Below are 19,700 nucleotides of genomic sequence, written 5' to 3'. Positions count from 1 at the left end.
ATATTGATGACCACATATCATTACTGAATTTAGTGTACTATGCTCCTAAGTCTTTTATTGATGGATGGATGCCTTTACTCTACCGCCAGTATTCTTCTCTTGTCATCTAAAAAGACTGGAAATATAATCCTGATGGTTATACAAATACCTACTCAATTTAGTGTAATATCCCCCTAAGTTCTCATTGATCTATGGACGCCTTCACTCTGGCAGCCTTGGTGTTATGCTCTTGTCACCTAAAGAGATCAGATATATTGGATAGTTACTGATAGCTATAAATCTTTACTAAATCACGTGTAACATTGCGCTCGCATTTACCTAACACATGATATAGGGATAAAAGTAGGGGTAATATTTACAAGGAAAGGGTTAAGATACAGGAATAACTTCACACGTCAGGAAGTTATGTTAGTATCTATTGAAGTTCATATGTTGAGTATCACTTTAATTTATTCTCATACTGAAATAAACAGCTAGTTCGTAATACACACATTGAAACATTCGCAACTAAACAGGACTCCATTCAGATTTTTCTTACATATAACATTCAGATTTTTCTTACATATAACCTCCTTATTTACCTTTTTTTTCAATTTTTTTATCTTTATTTAATTTTAGATGAGGGTAGCAAATTAAATGGGCTTCCAATTTGTCCCCCTTACCGCCCTTCTGTATCCTTCGCTGGTGTCTTCCTCTCCCCCCACCCACACACAACAAAAAGACAACGCACAAGAAAAGAAAGAATCCACGAATATCATAGCAGCAATTTTAGTTAATCCATGCTATTTTTTTTTTTAATCATAATGGTGACGCACGATGTATCTCTTTCAGTTTGCCTTAGGATGTTCTTTAAAACGTTTTGAACTTTTAATTAATTGTCAGTCTGTAACTTTAGTTGAAATGTTCTTAAGAGGTGCAAAAATTAAAACTAATAACGGATTTTTTTTTATATATACAGGAGAAAGGGCAGAAGGAGTAGGAGGAAGAGGGAGAGAAAGAGGAGGAGGAGGAGGAGGAGGAGGAGGAGGAGGAGGAGGAGGAGGAATAATAAAAAAACGAAGAAGAAGAAGAAGAAGAAGAAGAAGAAGAAGAAGAAGAAGAAGAAGAAGAAGAAGAAGAAGAAGAAGAAGAAGAAGAAGAAGAAGAAGAAGAAGAAGAAGAAGAAGAAGAAGAACAAGAACAAGAACAAGAACAAGAAGAAGAAGAAGAACAAGAAGAAGAAGAAGAAGAAGAAGAAGAAGAAGAAGAAGAAGAAGAAGAAGAAGAAGAAGAAGAAGAAGAAGAAGAAGAAGAAGAAGAAGAAGAAGAAGAAGAAGAAGAAGAAGAAGAAGAAGAAGAAGAAGAAGAAGAAGAAGAAGAAGAAGAAGAAGAAGAAGAAGAAGAAGAAGAAGAAGAAGAAGAAGAAGAAGAAGAAGAAGAAGAAGAAGAAGAAGAAGAAGAAGAAGAAGAAGAAGAAGAAGAAGAAGAAGAAGAAGAAGAAGAAGAAGAAGAAGAAGAAGAAGAAGAAGAAGAAGAAGAAGAAGAAGAAGAAGAAGAAGAAGAAGAAGAAGAAGAAGAAGAAGAAGAAGAAGAAGAACGGCAAAAAAAACAAAAATAGAACAAAAGAAAGGAGAATATTAAGAAGAGAAAGAGCAAAACCAGTAACAACGAACACACACACACACACACACACACACACACACACAAACACACACACACACACACACAAAGAAGAAGAAGAAAGAAATACAAAGATGGATGCAAAAAGAGAGAGAAAGAGAAAAATACAATAAAAAGCAAGGAGTGAAACAAAACAAGGGGGAAGAACAAACAGGAGAATAACCAAAAGAAGCCAAAAGAGTGAGATGGAAAACCAAACCGAACAAGGAAGAGGAGGAGGAGAAAGAGGAGAAAGAGGAGGAGGAGGAGGAAGAGAGAAGAAAACAAAAGAAACCGGAAAGACAAAGAGCCTGACCATGCAAGGTAAACGAGAGAGAGAGAGAGAGAGAGAGAGAGAGAGAGAGAGAGAGAGAGAGAGAGAGAGAGAGAGAGAGAGAGAGAGAGAGAGAGAGAGAGAGAGAGAGAGAGAGAGAGAGAGAGTATCCTATTAGACACGAACATCCACCGCTGAGCCAAGCTAATACACACATCCCCAGACTAATCTCACGCAAAACTCACACCACCTCCCTGATCTAACAAAATAAATAAATGAGTAAATAAATAAAAAAAATAATAAAATAAAATAAAAAAAATGTTTCCAAGTGACAAAAAAAGGTAGGTAAATAAACAAATAAATAAACAAATATTCCACAAACCCATTCCCACCATCATGGCTCGACGGTTGCACGCTGTTCACTTACACGGTTCGAACCCCCATACAACTCCTCCCTCTCTCTTTAAGTTTCTCTCTGCATAATTCAGTTCCCGCTAACCATCTTTCAGCAGCGTTACACCGAGGCTTCACGTTAATGAAATGAAGCGTTTTGAAATAGCGTCGTGAACCAGTAACACACACACACACACACAAGCACACACCTGGAGGTTAATTGTTGTCAGGGTGGATCATAGGTGTGTGTGTGTGTGTGTGTGTGTGTTCCTTTCCTCTCTGCATGTTGTTTGTTTTCTATCTTATAGTGTCGTGTTTCTTGTTGTGTTTAGCTGCTGTTTTGTGGTCTCAGTCTGTTTATCTAAGAGAGAGAGAGAGAGAGAGAGAGAGAGAGAGAGAGAGAGAGAGAGAGAGAGAGAGAGAGAGAGAGAGAGAGAGAGAGAGAGAGAGAGAGAGAGAGAGAGAGAGAGAGAGAGAGAGAGAGAGAGAGAGAGAGAGAGAGAGAGAGAGAGAGAGAGAACCCACGAACCACAACACAGAATAAAAAAAAAAGTCTACTAAACATTGGTGGAAAAAAGGAGAGGGAAAAAAAGAGAAAAGGAAGAAGGGCAACAAAGGAAACAAACAAGCAAACAAGTCGAAAGGTCAATTTCCTGAGGTGTTTTGATACTTGTGTGTGTGTGTGTGTGTGTGTGTGTGTGTGTGTGTGTGTGTGTGTGTGTGTGTGTATTTTGCCTATCATTCTCTCTATTCATCAGTTTGTCTGTGTCTATCTTTTCTTTTCTCTGTCTACCTGTTTGTTTGTTTGCTTGTCCTCTTTCCGTGTGTGTGTGTGTGTGTGTGTGTGTGTGTGTGTGTGTGTGTGTGTAACCTCTCTGTCTTATATTTACCTGTCTTTCTTTCTGTCTGTCTGTCTGTCTGTGTCTATTTCGTTAGCTGATTTGCTTATCTGTCAGTTTTTCAATCTGTCTGTCTGTCTCATTCTCTGTTTGTTGTACTGCTTTACCGTCCATTCTCTCTCTCTCTCTCTCTCTCTCTCTCTCTCTCTCTCTCTCTCTCTCTCTCTCTCTCTCTCTCTCTCTCTCTCTCTCTCTCTCTCTCTGTTGGAAGGCGTGTGGTGATCGGCGACAGTGTGGGCGGCAGGGCGTGTGGTAGTGGTGCAGGTCTCGCAGGGGCGTGTGGAGTGTGGGCGCCTGCTGGCCTTGCACGCCCCACGCCCACCTGCCCCTCACCTGCCGTCTCTGTTAATCAGTAGCCGTGACTTCCCTTCGGCGTGATTTTTTTCCGGTCTGCCTAATGAGTGATGCGAGGGAGGGCCCGGCTTTGTTGTGCCTTCCGGGAACAGACAGTTATTTATTTATTTACTCAGCCATTGGTTTATTCTTTATGGTTTTTACTTCACGCTTTTATTCTAGACGTGCAGACACTACTTGACTGTGTGTGTGTGTGTGTGTGTGTGTGTGTGTGTGTGTGTGTGTGTGTGTGTGTGTGTGTGTGTGTGTGTGTGTGTGTGTGTGTGTGTGTGTGTGTCACTTTACATGCATCAGTGTTTCTCTTATTTTACTTGGTAAGTCAAGGAAGGATTTGCGGGGATATTTGCAGGCGTAATATAATATCATATCTTGTTTATGCAGCGAGAGTGAAACGCGACAGAGAAATTTTGGCTGCAAAGTTTGTTTTGAAGGATCACTCGACGTGCCTGAAACACTTGCCGGGGCGCGCTGACGAGAGTGTTGCTTGCTGCTTGTTATCAACGAACGCCCAACATTTTTGTTTTCGCAGTAAAATGTCCACCGGCACATAAACATTTCACAAAACACGCGCCTAACAACGCACCCATCATGGCATAACAACTAATGATCACCCCCTAAATTTTAACGCACTATAATTATCTTGTTCGGATGTAACTGATGCGCTGAGATAGACGCGTGCGTGTAATGTAATAAAAAAGTAAAGTACATATTGTGTTAGCGCCGTAAAATGTGATATGCAGCTTACGTACATGCAACGCTGCATGTAATGGCCGGCCAGGCGCAGCACGCGGGGCTGGGCTGGGCGGGGCGGGGCGGGGCGGGGGCCGGCAAGGGGGTTAGGGTGAGGCAGAAGGTCCCCTCCCCCACCACCAGCACCACCACCGCATCGCCAGCAAGGAGGGAGCGAGCTGCGAATGAGATCCTGAGACAGATACGCCCTCAGGCAGAGAATAACTGACTCTTTTCTTTTTTGTAACACCACGTTCTATAGAGATAACAGACTCTTGCGTGTATCGTAAATTTCTATATAAAATGGCTGATCACCCTCCATTTTTTTTACGTTGTTGTTATGCCCTATAAAAAAATTGAACTCTTTTCAGTACATCATCAAGTCACAAAAGAACACAAATGAACACAAGGGAAGAACAAACACTATCAAACCAGAGGGGCTTTACGAACCTGACTGTAATGAGCTACACTATTCAATCTAAAGTGAGAGACGTGAGATCATAAAGACAAAAGCTTCTACAAACACAACTGACAGTTTGGCGCCTGCAATCCAGTCCTCTAAAATCAAACGGCTAATTGTTTTAATTTTTCCTTATTTCATTCTATTTTTTTATTTATTTATTTTATTCAGTTTTTATTGTAGCTCAGATTTTTGCCAGCCAGGTTAAGACAGGCTTCAAAACAAATAGAGGGAATTATGTTTTTTTTTTTTTCAGGCCTATTTTACTTATTTATTTTTATTTATTTTTCCAGCACTGGAACAAACACCACGTCAAGCGCCACACGTCAGCCTGCAGTCGCCACATGTAACACTGTTGTTCTTCACATAGTTTAGTTGCATTCGTTATCATCACCCTGCACCACCACCACCCTCAGCGTCTCCTTCAGTCCCGCCCTCCAAGTCGTCAGCCCCGCTGCCGCCTCCAAGAACAAACTACATTCTCTGTTTTGTATTTTTACATTGTCTTTCACTCGTTCATAATTTTTCTTCTTCTTCTGGAGTGATTACAAACACTCATTATGTGCTTTTCATTTGTCTGGGAAGGGGCAAGTTAATAATTCTGGAGCTCAAACAAAAGACACTCGCCTAAAGATTTATTAACAAGAACTACCAAATGTATGACGCTAAAGACGATTTATGTGTACCGCCGCTTTTTTCCCCTTAGACGTGGAGTTGGTTATCTATTTTTCTTAATTCAATGCTACATACTCCATTGAACTTGCACTTGAAAGTTGAATTCATACAAAAAACCATCAATAGGAGAGTAAAGGAGCCGACGGGCGCCTCATGAAGTATTAACGAGACACGCAAACTAATCTCAAGATCAAACATCCAGGACAAACGCGCAGGAAGAAAGCGACCATTACCAAGATGGCTGCCGCGCCCCGCCGCCCCGCCGGATCCGCCAGCGCTCCCCGAGCCCCGCAGCACCCACCAGCACCCGCCGAGCCCCGCAACCAGCACCAACCAGTACTAGTCAGCACCCAACACCCGCTAGATCCTGCAGCATCCACCAATCCAGTAAGCAGCACTCGTCAGCACCCACAGACAGCACCCGACAAGCCTCCACAGCCAGAATATCTCAGCACTCTCCAGCACCCGCCAGCACTCACACCCAGCGCTCCTCAGCATCCACAGGCAGCACCCGTCAAATCCTACACCTAAAACCAGTCAGATTTTACAGCCAGCACCCACACCCAGCACCAGCCAGCACCTACACCCAGCACCTCCCAGCAACCACCACACTCCACTGCCAGCACCCGCCAGATAATCCAAACGGACCTGACTCGCGCGGTAAAAACACTGTCCTGATTCACCTTCCAACCAATGCCGCTTCGATACCCCGCCAGCGCCATCCATCCTGCAGTGACCGCCGGGAAGGATCAAGTGTGGCCGATGGGTTGAGACATTGCCAGATCCTCGAGGCGCCGCAGCGTAAGTCATTTGTTTTGCGTGATTCTCTGGACTATTTTCTCCCCGTATCCCCCGACGTTGCTTCACTATCTTTGAGTCTGTGGCGCGGCAGGAAGGCGTGTAGTACCTCCTCCATTCCCTCGTATAGTGTGTTTGCCTCGCCTCGCCTCGCCTCGCACCCTTCCTCCCCCGCCACACATACGATATCTAGTAGTTTTAATACGATATCTAGAAGTTTTAATAAGTCTAACCTAAAAAAAAAAAAAAAAAAAAAAAAAAAAAAAAAAAACAAGTATTAACGCTTGGAATGAGTTGAATAAAGAGGCGGTGTATGCATAAGGAACATCCATCTGATAATTTAAGACCCCATACATAAATTAGAACAAAAAAAAAATAAGGAGACAGGAATAGAGACGAACTACACTTGAAATCCTGAATACTACAACTGCACACACACACACACACACACACACACACACACACACACACACACACACACACACACACACACACACAGGGGAGGTAAGTAAGAAGTGCGTGCGTGGTGAGTTATGTGGCGCGGGTCTTCCGGAATGTCGCTTCAAGTTTTGAGTAATGGTCCGTCCCCAGAAGTCTGACAATTATGGAAGTTTGACTAATTGGTCGATAATTACCCAGGGGCGAATATCGAATGGTGTGCTATATAATAATGCGTTCTAGCAGGGGACGGGGAGAGGGAGCTTCATTTTATTTTTTTATTTATTTATTTTTTTTTTTGGGGGGTGATGATTCTGGTGCGTGTGGACTAATTAAATCACGGCGACGGACTTGTTGGGTTTGATGGTCGGGTGTCTCCCTGGTGTTAGCTGGTGAACTGGACGAATATCATATTTTAACCTTACTTTTTTTTTCAATGTGTAGTGTAAGGGAAGGAGTGGCTATCAGGTGTAAATAATTACTTCATTGATTACGTTAGAAAAAAGAAGTATTGATTATTGCAAAAGATGACAGTATAAAAAACCCAGGAAGTAGGAAGTGTCGCATCATAAGGAGTGGCTGTCAGATGTAACTAATTACTTTTCTGATTCATTACAACGCAAAAAAGTGGTATTGATTACTGGAAAAGATGACACGGTAAAGAGCAGGAGGAAGAAAGCAGTGCATCAGAGCGAGGTAATGCTGGTAATGCCAACTTATCCGGCAAACTGGTAACGTCCTTGCGTCCACTGGAGATCGAACATGAATTTACCTGAACTGGACAGCGGCGATGGATTCAATGGATTATCGACGTAAGCAAGCAGGTAAGCTGATAACTCTTCCTTCACTGAGTCTGTTGGTGACTCGCTAAGTCAACACCACGAGCAACACCAACAAGCAGAGAGGGAGACAGGGACACCACACCGAGGCAGAGCAAGGGAGGGGCGAGTCTCGGGCCACACTGCAGGCACACAAGGACACAGGGGGCCCGGGCAGGTGGGTGGCGGCCCCATCAACACTTTACACACACTGGTGACTCTTAGGGCTGTATTCTGAAACACTTTCTTCGCCGCACCTCCGCTACTTTCCAAAGGCTCTAGTTGATGTGACTCGGGTTTTTGACGGTGTTCGTATGGTTGTAGTGACAGATTAACAAGATTTCTACATTATGAACACGAGAAACACTCTTGAGAACCCGCCTAATCATCTGTGGCCTTTGAAAATAGTCGTGGTGAGAGAGTAAAGGGTTCCAGAAGACGGGCCTTAGCCTTGAGGAACACAGAGCAGAGGGCTCGGGACGGGAAGGGGGAAGGAGAGACAGAACGCTACTACTCGGAGAAATGAAGGAATAAAAATATCTAAGTTCATAATATACTGTTGTGGTGTTATAAATTAAGTCTAAAGATTTATTACCATTATCTTTATTTATTTATTTACTTTTAGTATCTCCTGGATGCTGCTTAAGACTCTTTTTTTATTATTATTTTTTTTAAGCAACTGAGCTTTTAAGGGAAGGCCTGCGATCCGGTTAAGAGCTAGAGAGACTCAACGCCGCGCCGGGTTAGCACCAAGGCAAGGGGAAGCAAAGCAAAGCAGACAAGACTCCTCCCCGCCGCTGCCGCCACACAAATTTTAAATGCACGGCTCGTCTATATTTATTTCCTCGGCTCGATAATAAACAAGGATCCTCTGGGACAAAATTTACGATTAAGAAACAACAAGAGTTATCCCGTACATCAGCCAAAGTTCTCCGCGCGCTTCTGGAATTTTGTGCACAGCTTCGCGAGTTTTGGGAGGGCGGGGCGGGTGGGACTAGGGAGGGCGGGTGGTGCTGTGCGGGGCGGGGTGGGTGAGGCAAGATGTATCGTGGCGGGGCGCGAAGGTGGCGAGTCGAGGTGTAAAGATGAAAGTTAGGACGGAGAAGAAGAAGAAAAGGGAGGGATGGAGTGGGGTGAAGATACGAGTAACGCAGGTGAGGAGGAAGAAACAGGGAGATAAGTGAGGGTGGGGAGGTGTGCCAAGGTGCAAGAAGGGGCGGGAAGGGTCGAGGAGGGTCGAGAAAGGGTGAGAAGGGAAAAGGCGGGGCAGCAGGTCAGCGATGCAGGCCAAGGAGGGGCAGCACCTGACAACAAAGTGCTGGCGGTGTGACGGGCTGTGCTGTGAGGGACGTGAGGCAAAACTGCGGTGGCGGGGCGAGGCTGGGAATTCCTCGCTTCATAAAACAGCGGCAGCCGACATTTCCGCTACACTGGTCACGCAGCGTCGCCCGGGCAGCGGCACACTTCTCGTGACGTCAGTGCTGCTGCCCTCACCGTCCACACACGTCACTTAACTCACTGTCTGGACTCTTTGATGGCTCAGAACCTTTCAAGTTATTACATCCCTGAGTTATTAGAACCAGGGCAGCGGGGAGTGGGGGAGGGCGAGTGGCGGTTCTTGCCATCAACACATCAACACGGCGACTCAGCCCAGAGACAAAGATTGGCAAAAAGTCTACAAAAGCCGAAAGATCTTGAGCAGCCTCCAAGGAGTGTCGCGGCGGCCTTCTATGTATGTAAGTACACAAGTGAGAACAGCCACTTACCATTGAGATAAGCGTTATTGTCATCACTCATGTAATCATCGTAGAAATCAGGAATGTCGTCTGGAAAGAGCGAAGAAGAGGGTACGACGTTAGTATGCTCGTAGGGAAGGCTGGAGGGAGGGAGGGAGGGAGGGAGGGAGGGTGTGGAGGGAATGTGTGGCGTGATGAGCAGACAACCCTAAGCCCTAGATGAAGCCTGCGGGCAGTGTGAGGAGCGAGACAGACAAGAGCACCAGCGACAGGGCAGAGGGCAGAGTGAGAGGGGCGGTGGCGGGACCCTTCCTTCCTGACGCTACTACGTGAGATGAGGGAGAGGAGACTAACAAGAGTGAGAGGCAACAAATCACTTCCTCACTGATAACAAGCACTCTATCTCCGTAAGTTAATCAAGAAAAGTGCGATGATTCTCCGCCTCATGACAAAGATAAACAAGATAGATAAACAAAGTCAACAAGAATGAAAGACAAAAAACGCACTTTTACACTTTATGTATTTATTTAGAGCAAGCAAGATTCCGGTTTTCAAAGTTAAAGCGTAAAGTGATGATTCTCTGCCGCATTGCAAAACAAACAGTACATTCTTAGGACACGACAGAGCAGAGACACAGAGAGACAGAGAAACAGAGAGAGACCTTAATTCTTTCCTCGTCCTGTGTCTGGTGAAGGAAGACGGGCGGACATTAAGGTGGAAATCTGGTCCCCGTTTACTGAGACTATCGCTTTGTGTTCACTTTCTTTTTTGTGTCGTGAGCAAATAAGAGATTCAAACTATTTCCAGAACGTGAAGGGAACACAGGACTCGAGGGAAGCTACGAGGAGGACACCAGTGGGGAGAGGAAAGAGGGGAGTGGGTGGTGGGGGTTCTTCAAATCAAGATTCCGGGGTGACTGAGATCTCAGGGAAGGTCGGGGAGGGTTGGGGAAAGAGAGGGGGGGGAGGTTACCTGTTTCGGGGAAGTTTATCTCGTAAGAAGTTTCGGAATCTATTGAGGGTCTAACTCGCCAGACGGAACGTAAAGGAGACTGACTGTGAATCCTCAAATAACATGGAAAGAGGAAAAACAAAGAGAGAGAAAAAAAGACTTCCATTTAATAAAAAAGGCCAGACATGAGAGCAGAGCAAGGCATGGACAGCAGTGGGATAAAAGATTAGAAAAGATAACAACAAATGTGGAGAAATAAACGATATGTTTTGAGAAAGGGATTGGAAAATGGTTTAGACTTTAAAGAGAGGACGAACGAAAGGATGAAAGAGAGAGAGAGAGAGAGAGAGAGAGAGAGAGAGAGAGAGAGAGAGAGAGAGAGAGAGAGAGAGAGAGAGAGAGAGAGAGAGAGAGAGAGAGAGAGAGAGAGAGAGAGAGAGAGAGAGAGAGAGAGAAAAATAGATAACGCTGTGCACATAACTTTTAAAATGACTGAAGGACGGGAAGAGGAGGACGTGGTGAGGACAGATTCCACAGAGCAAAGCAGAGCAGGAGGCGAGAGGAAACACAATGAATGTTAAAAAAAGAAAAAAAAGTAGAAGAGGAGAAAAAACGTCGAGGAAAAACAAGACTAAAAACTCGCTAAGTTCTCGGGGCGGGGGTGATTTGTATGGGGTGTGTTGGGGTGTGGGGGTGTGCTCTGACAGGGGCTGCTCACGGGGTGTACTAAGTTTAGGGTGGGGGTGAAGGGTGGTGCTGAATGGGGAGGGATGGTGGTGAGGGATGGGCTGTGGGGCAGTGGTGTGCTGGGGTGGGAAGTGTTGGGGAGTGAAAATTTGTGTTCTAAAGTGATGGGTGCTGTGGTGGGGCGGGGAGAGGAGGTCAGGCTCTGTTGGGGGAGGGGGCACTGCGAGGAGAGGGGATAATGGGGTGAAGGAGTGGGGTGCTCTCTGGGGAGGGGGTAGGGGTGAGAAGTGCACCCATGCATTGGAGGTGAAAAAGATGGCGGGGGAGGGGGAGAGGAAAGAGGGGAGGGACAAATATTGATGAAACATATTTCATTTAAAGCTACAATCAAACATGCGAGAGAGCCAACAGAAGGCCACTCATGCTTCCATGCAGTACTCAACTTACACTTAATAGTCATTACTCAATACTTTACTTATGATTTATTTCTTTAAGATTATCAATTTTTAGTTATCATATGTCTTAGGCTAAATTATGGCTATTGTAAATTAGTTTATGGGTGTAATGGCGGCCGTACCGGAGCCAGGGCCATACCAGTGCCGGGCCCGGCCAGGGCAGAGCCAGGACCACCCTCCCTTACCTTCTCCTGCGTCTGCGGTCCAGTCAACCTTAGCAACATCACAGGTGACTAACTAGTTACCTGTTGACACTCGTAACTACAGGAATGAGAAACATTACTGGAACTTGTAGTAAAGTATTAGGAAATCCAATTATTCTCTCATAAGTTGGTACAGATTATGGTGAAATTTGCTGACAGTAGCTTTGTGTATGTTAAAGATATTAATAGATTGTTGGTAGAGTATTGGGTGGAGGATAATGCTGTCACACACACACACACACACACACACACACACACACACACACACACACAACACACACACGAAAGGGAAGAAAGACCGCACTGATGAACGCTTTTTGAATATATGTAGCTCTTGAGGAGAGAGAGAGAGAGAGAGAGAGAGAGAGAGAGAGAGAGAGAGAGAGAGAGAGAGAGAGAGAGAGAGAGAGAGAGAGAGAGAGAGAGAGAGAGAGAGAGAGAGAGAGAGAGAGAGAGAGAGAGAGAGTATCGGACGGCACTACTAGTTCACTTTGTATCATAACACGCGACAAATGAGTACACACCTGCCCAAACATACAAAAGTGAGCGAAAACTGATCTGACAAGAGACTCTAGTACACCTGCCGCTGTTCCTCTTCCTCCTCCTCCTCCTCCACCAATACTCACCCTCCACCTCACCTGCATAACATTTCACACGTATAGAAAAAAAAAGGCAAGTACCTGATCTTCTGAATTTTATTTTATTTGGTAAAGCGGTAAAAGGCAGGACTGTAAACTTTCCTATTAAAAAAAAAAATCTAAGGGGGAAGAGTATATATATAACATTTCTATTATAGGTTGAGATTCTTCCGTTTTTTATGATTATTTTTTTCCGTTCTCTACTCCTCCATTTCAAGCCATTACATAAATCCACGCTTTCACTTCTTTGTCCGACACAATGTGATTATCGTAAACTTAAGAGGGAGGCCGGAGGAAACGAACGACCTCTCTCCCCTGGCCGGCAACATTTCTCTGCTGGTGCTGCTGGGGGGAGGAGGAAGAAGAGGAGGAGGAGGAAGAAGATGAGCCTGCACGGGAGTCCGGGAGGCGCCACAAGTACCTACAGCAGGGAAGCCGCCGTGTCTCCTGAAGCTGCCGCGCGATTACAATAAATTCAGATAAATTCCCGACAAACGCATTTAGGTGGAGTGGCGGCGAGGGCGTGGAGGGCGGGACGGAAGTGGCCCCGGGCAGGTAACGACAACACATACTCGAGAGGAGGAGAGGAAGGCAACTTTTAGGCTCCCATATGAGGACAGCCGCTGTGACACAACCTTGTAAACACGACGCGGAAACTTTACTAAGCCCTTAAGTGGGTTGGGCGATCTCTTATCCCTCCCCGTGCCTGCCCCTACCTCCCCTTCTCTTCCTCCCTTCCTTCCTGTCTCTCTGCTGGCTTTTATATAATTACTTGCACACGGTAGGGGGATGATGGTGGGGCGCTTGGGGATTGGAGAGAGTGTCTTTTTATAGCTTACTTCAATCTACACTTACTGGTGTCTTTCATCTTCTCCCAGTCTCTTTACTTCTGTCTCTAGTCTAGTCCTTGTTCTCAGCATCCTCTCCTGCTCCCCTTTCCCTTCCTTCATCCCCACAAACACAGCTCCTTTCTCCCCTTCACACACACACACACACACACACACACACACACACACACACGCACGCCCCTTCCCTCTTATCACCACTCTAAGTCCACCTCCTATCTCCTCCCTTGTTTTTTTTCATCGTCTCCCATCACCATACACCCCTTTCTCCTTCCCACAGCGCCACAAACATCACCCTTCTCCCCCTCCACACACACTCCATGCCCAGTATCACCACTCTAACCCTCCACCTCCCCTCCCCCTGCCCACTCCCAGCTCCACCACCACCCCAGCGCCATACGTCTTCATCCACCACCCAATCTGTTTACCTTACAAGGACATCGGAACACCAGTTATTAATTTTCAGGAGATGGACTTCCTCGACTCGACCGGGACCATCAGGAGGGAGTGGCTGGGGTGGGGTAGGGGGTGACAGGGGGAGATCAGACCGCTTCCTTGCTATCTCACCCCTCACATCACACCTCCTCCTCCTCCTCCAGCTGAGAATGTGCATCACCTTCGTCACTATGACAGTAACCTGGTGTTGAGTGAGTTATGGTTGTTACTAAGGTTACTGGTGGAGTGGGAAGAGGTGGGAATGTGGTACTGTGGGATGTGGTAAGGTGTGAGGGTGGAATGGTGAGTGGTGATAGCGGTGTTGTGGTGTGTGGTAGGAGGGTGAGCGGTGGGTGTTGTGACTGCGTGTGTGGGTGGGTAGGTGTGTTGGTGGGTAAATGTGGATGTTGTGATATGGAGCGAGAGGAAGAGAGGATGGTGGTGGTGGTGGTGGTGGTGCTTTTGTTATTGTTATTGTTGTTGTTGTTGTTGTTGTTGTTGTTGTTAAAGTGGTGTCAAAAAGTCAACAAGGTCTTCTCTACTCTATTCCACTACCACCTCCACCACCACCATCACCACCATCACCATTACCACCACCACCACCACCACCACCACCAATCCCACCATCCAAAGCTAAAATCCTCCTCCTCTAACAATTCCTCTTTACCTCCAGTCTTTCTCCCTCCTCCTTCCTCCTCCTCCTCCTCCTCCTCCTCCTCCTCATCTCTTTCCTCTTACTGCAGCTCCTCTTCTTTCACCAATTTCTCCTCCTACTGTTCTTTCCCCCTCTTCCTCTTTCTCCTACGTCTTTCCTCCTCTCTCTCTTTCTCTCTCTTTTTCTTCTTACTCTTACTTGCCCATTTCCTTTACTTTCCTCCTACTGTTGTTCCTCTTTCCTCCTCAATTTCTTCTCCTACTGTTCTTCCTCCATCACCTCCTCCTCCTCCTGCTGTTGCTGCTGCTGCTGCTCCTCTCGCCTGCTCCTCTCAGTAGGCCACAGCGAGGGTAGGTCACGACACGGAACAATAAAGATTATTTACAACTCTGGACCCTCGCCATAACAGGAGTGGCAGGAGGAGGAGGAGGAGGAGGAGGAGGAGGAGGAGGAGGAGGAGGAGGAAGAGGAGGAGGAGGAGAAGCACTGGTGGAGAACTAAAACTATTTCCATACCCGACATTATTATTTTCCTTAATGTTCCACAATCATTTACAACCCTCCCACATCTTCCTCCTCTTCCCCCCTTCCCTCCACATAAAAAAAAAAAAAAAAAAAAAAAAAAAATCCCCCTCCTAAAAAAAACCAGGAAAAATCTTTTAAAAACTCCCCATTTTCACTAAGAGGACCGGAAAATTTGAAAAAAAAATCAGTTACATAGCATTTCTGGATAATATTTTGGTAGAGAGAGAGAGAGAGAGAGAGAGAGAGAGAGAGAGAGAGAGAGAGAGAGAGAGAGAGAGAGAGAGAGAGAGAGAGAGAGAGAGAGAGAGAGAGAGAGATTCACAACATGAGAGGGAAGACAGAAGTGAGAGGGAGGGAGAAAGAGAGGGAGCGGAATAAAGGCTAATAGGTAAGGGCAGGGAAGAGAGTGCAGGAGGAGGAGGAGGAGGAGGAGGAGGAGGAGGAGGAGGAGGAGGAAGGAGGAGGAGGAGGAGGAGGAGGAGGAGGAGGAGGAGGAGGAGGAGGAGAAGAAGAAGAAGAAGAAGAAGAAGAAGAAGAAGAAGAAGAAGAAGAAGAAGAAGAAGAAGAAGAAGAAGAAGAAGAAGAAGAAGAAGAAGAAGAAGAAGAAGAAGAAGAAGAAGAAGAAGAAGAAGAAGAAGAAGAAGAAGAAGAAGAAGAAGAAGAAGAAGAAGAAGAAGAAGAAGAAGAAGAAGAAGAAGAAGAAGAAGAAGAAGAAGAAGAAAAGGAGGAGGAGGAGGAGGAGGAGGAGGAGGAGGAGGAGGAGGAGGAGGAGGAGGAAGAACTATAGGTGACAAGGGACTAGGGACGAGAGAAGGCGAAGGAAGAATAATGGACAGCTCTTACTTGGCTTGGAGGAGGAGGAGGAGGAGGAGGAGGAGGAGGAGGAGGAGGAGGAGGAGGAGGAGGAGGAGGAGGAGAACAAGAGAAGAACAACAAGAACAAGAACAACAAAACGAAGGACCTGAGTGTAACAACCAGAGAGAGAGAGAGAGAGAGAGAGAGAGAGAGAGAGAGAGAGAGAGAGAGAGAGAGAGAGAGAGAGAGAGAGAGAGAGAGAGAGGGCACAGAAGGGATGGGATAAAGCATGAGTAGATGATGATTAAGAGAAGAGGCGGCCTGAGGCGAGGGGAGCGAGAGAAGGGAAGGGGGACGCGAGAAATGGCAACATCACAGGAGACGAGGGAGGGTGACGTGCGGATGAGAGGGAGGCGAGGAGCGTGAAGGCAAGGCAGGAGAAGGGAAGGGAAAGGAAGAGGGACACTGGCAGAAAAAAAAAAGAGGAGGAGGAGATGGAGGAATGAAAAGAAAGGTAGAATAAAGATACGAGTGAACACAAACTAGGTGAGGAAAAAGAAAAGAACAGAATGGCAAAGAAATAAACAGACTGAAGAAAAGAAAAGGAAATGTAGGTCAAAGAAAGAAAGTGAGTGGAAATTTTAAAGAAAACGAGGGAAAAATGCACAGGAAAAGAAGGTGAATAAAGAGGGTGAAGAGGAAGAGGAGGAGGAGGAGGAGGAGGAGGAGGAGGAGGAGGAGGAGGAGGAGGAGGTAAGAAAGGAGAGTTGGTAATAAAGACACGAGTGAATACAAAGTGGATAAGGAAAGAAAAAGCAAGAAAATAAAATAACAAGAAATAAAGAGAATGAAGGAAAGAAAAGGAAAAGTAGGTGAAAGAGAAAGACAAGACCGAAGACAAATTAAAAATAAACGACTTCAAAACGAGAAAGGAAAAGTGTAAAAAAAAAAGAATGAAAAAGAGATAAAGTAAAAAAAAATGAAAATGAAGGAAAAGTGGAGGGAAAATCTACTCTGAAAGAAAAGTGACAGTGAAAGAAGAGGAAAGAAATAAACTTGCATGAACTCTTTAAATTGAAAAGAAAGGAGATGGAAGGGGAGAACAGCGGAAGAAGGAAGAGAGGAAAGGAGGCAAAGAAGAGAGAGAGAGAGAGAGAGAGAGAGAGAGAGAGAGAGAGAGAGAGAGAGAGAGAGAGAGAGAGAGAGAGAGAGAGAGAGAGAGAGAGAGAGAGAGAGAATATAGAGCATCCCTGGGTCCTGTCTCTTTAACACACTCCTAATCTATGAAGGAACAAGACAAAGTACATAGAATTAATCAGATTATCCCGGCACATGACATCCACACACTGATGATGATGATGATGATGATGATGATGATGATGATGACGATGATGATGATGATGATATAAACTTGTGAATTGTAACATATGGCAGTGAAGCAGTTAATGTGTAAAGGATAATGTCTAAAGGATTTTTTTTTTGTGTGTGTGCGTCAGTCCTTTCCCAGAGAGACAATGAATAAATAAACAACATATTAAGGAAAAATAAATTATAAAAAAGAAAAGAATGCCCACTAACATTACTTCCCCTGCGAAAAGTCAAGAGTAGCAAAAATAACTGGATAAAGAAAAACATTAACCTAATAAGCCCGTTTAACTGTCAACTAATAAATACATAAATAAATAAATAAATAGATAAATAAACAAGTAAATAAATAAATAAAAACTCATAATAAGGTTACCATATTTCGTACTGAGGCTGTCTTGATGCTCCTCACCTGTAGCAGATCAAGTCATCCAAGAAAATAAGATAATAGTAATAGGAATAATAATAATAATAATAATAATAATAATAATAATAATAATAATAATAATAATAATAATAATAATTTGAGTAACACTGAGATAAGAAAAAAGTCACGAAGATCGATATAAAAAAAAAAAACAGAATACAAGGAAGATGAAGAGAAAGATTGGAAGAAGAGAGAGAGAGAGAGAGAGAGAGAGAGAGAGAGAGAGAGAGAGAGAGAGAGAGAGAGAGAGAGAGAGAGAGAGAGAGAGAGGAGGCTACATATGTGAGGGCGTGTGTGGATTTATCAAGATTAGAGATAAGGAGACGCGAGATTACGTGAGAGGGAGGCGAGGGAAATGAGTAGGTGCGGGAGACGTGGCGCGCCGGGAGGGTGAGGGAAGGGGTGATAGGAATGCAACACCTGTACTTAGGAATAATTGAGGGACGGACGATACGAAACACACCTGGGAAAAAAAAGAAAATGGAGAAAGTAATTTATCCTCTGCCTTAGAAAAGAAACTCCCAATGTGGAAAAAAGAGAAAAACAGGAAAAAACTGGTTATTTCTCTCTCTCTCTCTCTCTCTCTCTCTCTCTCTCTCTCTCTCTCTCTCTCTCTCTCTCTCTCTCTCTCTCTCTCTCTCTCAGAAAAAAGGAGCACTATGAAAAAAGAAATAAAAAGAAAAAAATCACTTCTTTCCTTCGTACAAAAAAAAGTGAAGAAAAATTATAAAAAAGGAAAAAAAGTCATTTCTCTCCTTCAGAAAAAAATAACCATGAAAAAAGGGGATAACAGGAAAATAAGTTATCCTTTCCTCGGAAAAAGAGCTGAAAAACAGGAAAAAAGTAAAAAAGTTTCTTCCACAGAAAAATACGAGAAAAATATGAGAAAAAATGGAATAAAAAAAAACTGTTTCTCTTTTACTCAGTGAAGAAAATCCCAAAACGAAAGAAAGGAAAATAAGGGAAACACTACTTCTCTCCATGGATGAAAAAAAAAACCTACGTGGAAAAAAAGGAAAACATGAAAAAAGTTAACTATCTCTCAAAAAAATAAAATAAATAAATAAAAAAAATAAACAAGAGGAAGAAAGGAAGGGAAGAAAACCTAGAGCCTCCTTCACCTGGCAATATTCCAGGGACAATGAAAATGAACCGAAAAGGGAAAAAAAAGAAGGAAAAAACAAAACACTAAGGATATATGATGCTAATGTATGAGGCTTTATTATACATGGAAATGAAGACGGAGGGAAAAAAATAACTGTAGAAACAAGAACGAATACAAAGCAGAGAGAGAGAGAGAGAGAGAGAGAGAGAGAGAGAGAGAGAGAGAGAGAGAGAGAGAGAGAGAGAGAGAGAGAGAGAGAGAGAGAGAGAGAGAGAGAGAGAGAGAGAGAGAGAGAGAGAGAAACTAAAACCCCTGGGCCGGCACTAACTTTACAGCAAAAAAAAAAAAAAACGACAACAAAATAGAAAATAAAAATAGAAATAGGAAAAGAAAAGTATAAAACGAGATAAATGAATGAAAACTATCCAGAATATTCTTTTCCTAGGAGGAGGAGGAGGAGGAGGAGGAGGAGGAGGAGGAGGAGGAGGAGGAGGAGGAGGAGGAGGAGGAGGAGGAGGAGGAGGAGGAGGAGGTGAAAAAAGGAGGAGTGTTAGTGAGAGATATCTTCATTAAACCCTTAAAGATAATGATGGACAAGAAGGAAGAGAGAAGAGCGATTTGTATGATAATATCTTCCAGAACTTATAATTTCAGAGAGAGAGAGAGAGAGAGAGAGAGAGAGAGAGAGAGAGAGAGAGAGAGAGAGAGAGAGAGAGAGAGAGAGAGAGAGAGAGAGAGAGAGGTATAAATTTTTCTGATTTTTTCTTTTATTCGTAAGTGTTCTGTTTCGATGTGGTCTATGTTAAGACTGGTCCCCCTTCCATTCTCTCTCTCTCTCTCTCTCTCTCTCTCTCTCTCTCTCTCTCTCTCTCTCTCTCTCTCTCTCTCTCTCTCTCTCACCCCGACCCTCTCACTACTCTTCCTCTCCTCGTCACTGATGCATCTCCCATCCATCCATCCATCCATCCATTCATGCATCCATCCATCTTTTCTTCCCTTACAAATACCTTGCTGCTGCTTCTTCTGACAAGGGTAATCTTTTAATCTATTTTAAGCCGAGGACATGGCGGGAGCGGGTGGGCAGGGGCAGTAGCTGGCGGGGGCAGGAGCGGGCGGGAGGGAGAGCGAGCGAGCGAGGGCGGGCGAGGCACTCCAGCCCATTTCCAATAATAGTGTTTGGTCGGGCGGAAGAACTGAATTAAAAAAAAAAAAAAAAAAGGGAGTAGAAGAACATCTCCCAGTGAAATTCTTCTTCTGTGTCAGGCCAGGACGACCCCGCCGAACAATGCCTTATGGGTGGTTAACAAGATGACTTCGGGAATGACACGGTGCTAAGAGGAGGAGGAGGAGGAGGAGGAGGAAAAGGTTAAGGAGGACGGTTAGCAGTAGGAATAGTAGTAGTA

General features: G+C 44.6%; 1 protein-coding gene across 2 annotated transcripts in view; it reads right to left on the bottom strand.

The window, feature by feature from the left end:
• The window catches only part of LOC135102265 (disintegrin and metalloproteinase domain-containing protein 11-like), a 345,267-nt gene that overhangs the window by 243,663 nt on the left and 81,904 nt on the right, over positions 1-19,700 (bottom strand). For both annotated transcript variants that reach the window (XM_064007210.1, XM_064007209.1), the window contains exon 2: positions 9,243-9,302. In XM_064007210.1, coding sequence (XP_063863280.1) covers positions 9,243-9,273 — 31 coding nt within the window. In that variant the 5' untranslated portion in view covers positions 9,274-9,302. The remainder of the gene's footprint in view (positions 1-9,242; positions 9,303-19,700) is intronic.

This window comes from Scylla paramamosain, chromosome 7 (genome assembly GCF_035594125.1).
Source record: "Scylla paramamosain isolate STU-SP2022 chromosome 7, ASM3559412v1, whole genome shotgun sequence".
NCBI lineage: Eukaryota > Metazoa > Arthropoda > Malacostraca > Decapoda > Portunidae > Scylla > Scylla paramamosain.
The sequence above is the reverse complement of the archived record's forward strand: the minus strand, read 5'-3'. Positions and strand labels throughout refer to the sequence as shown.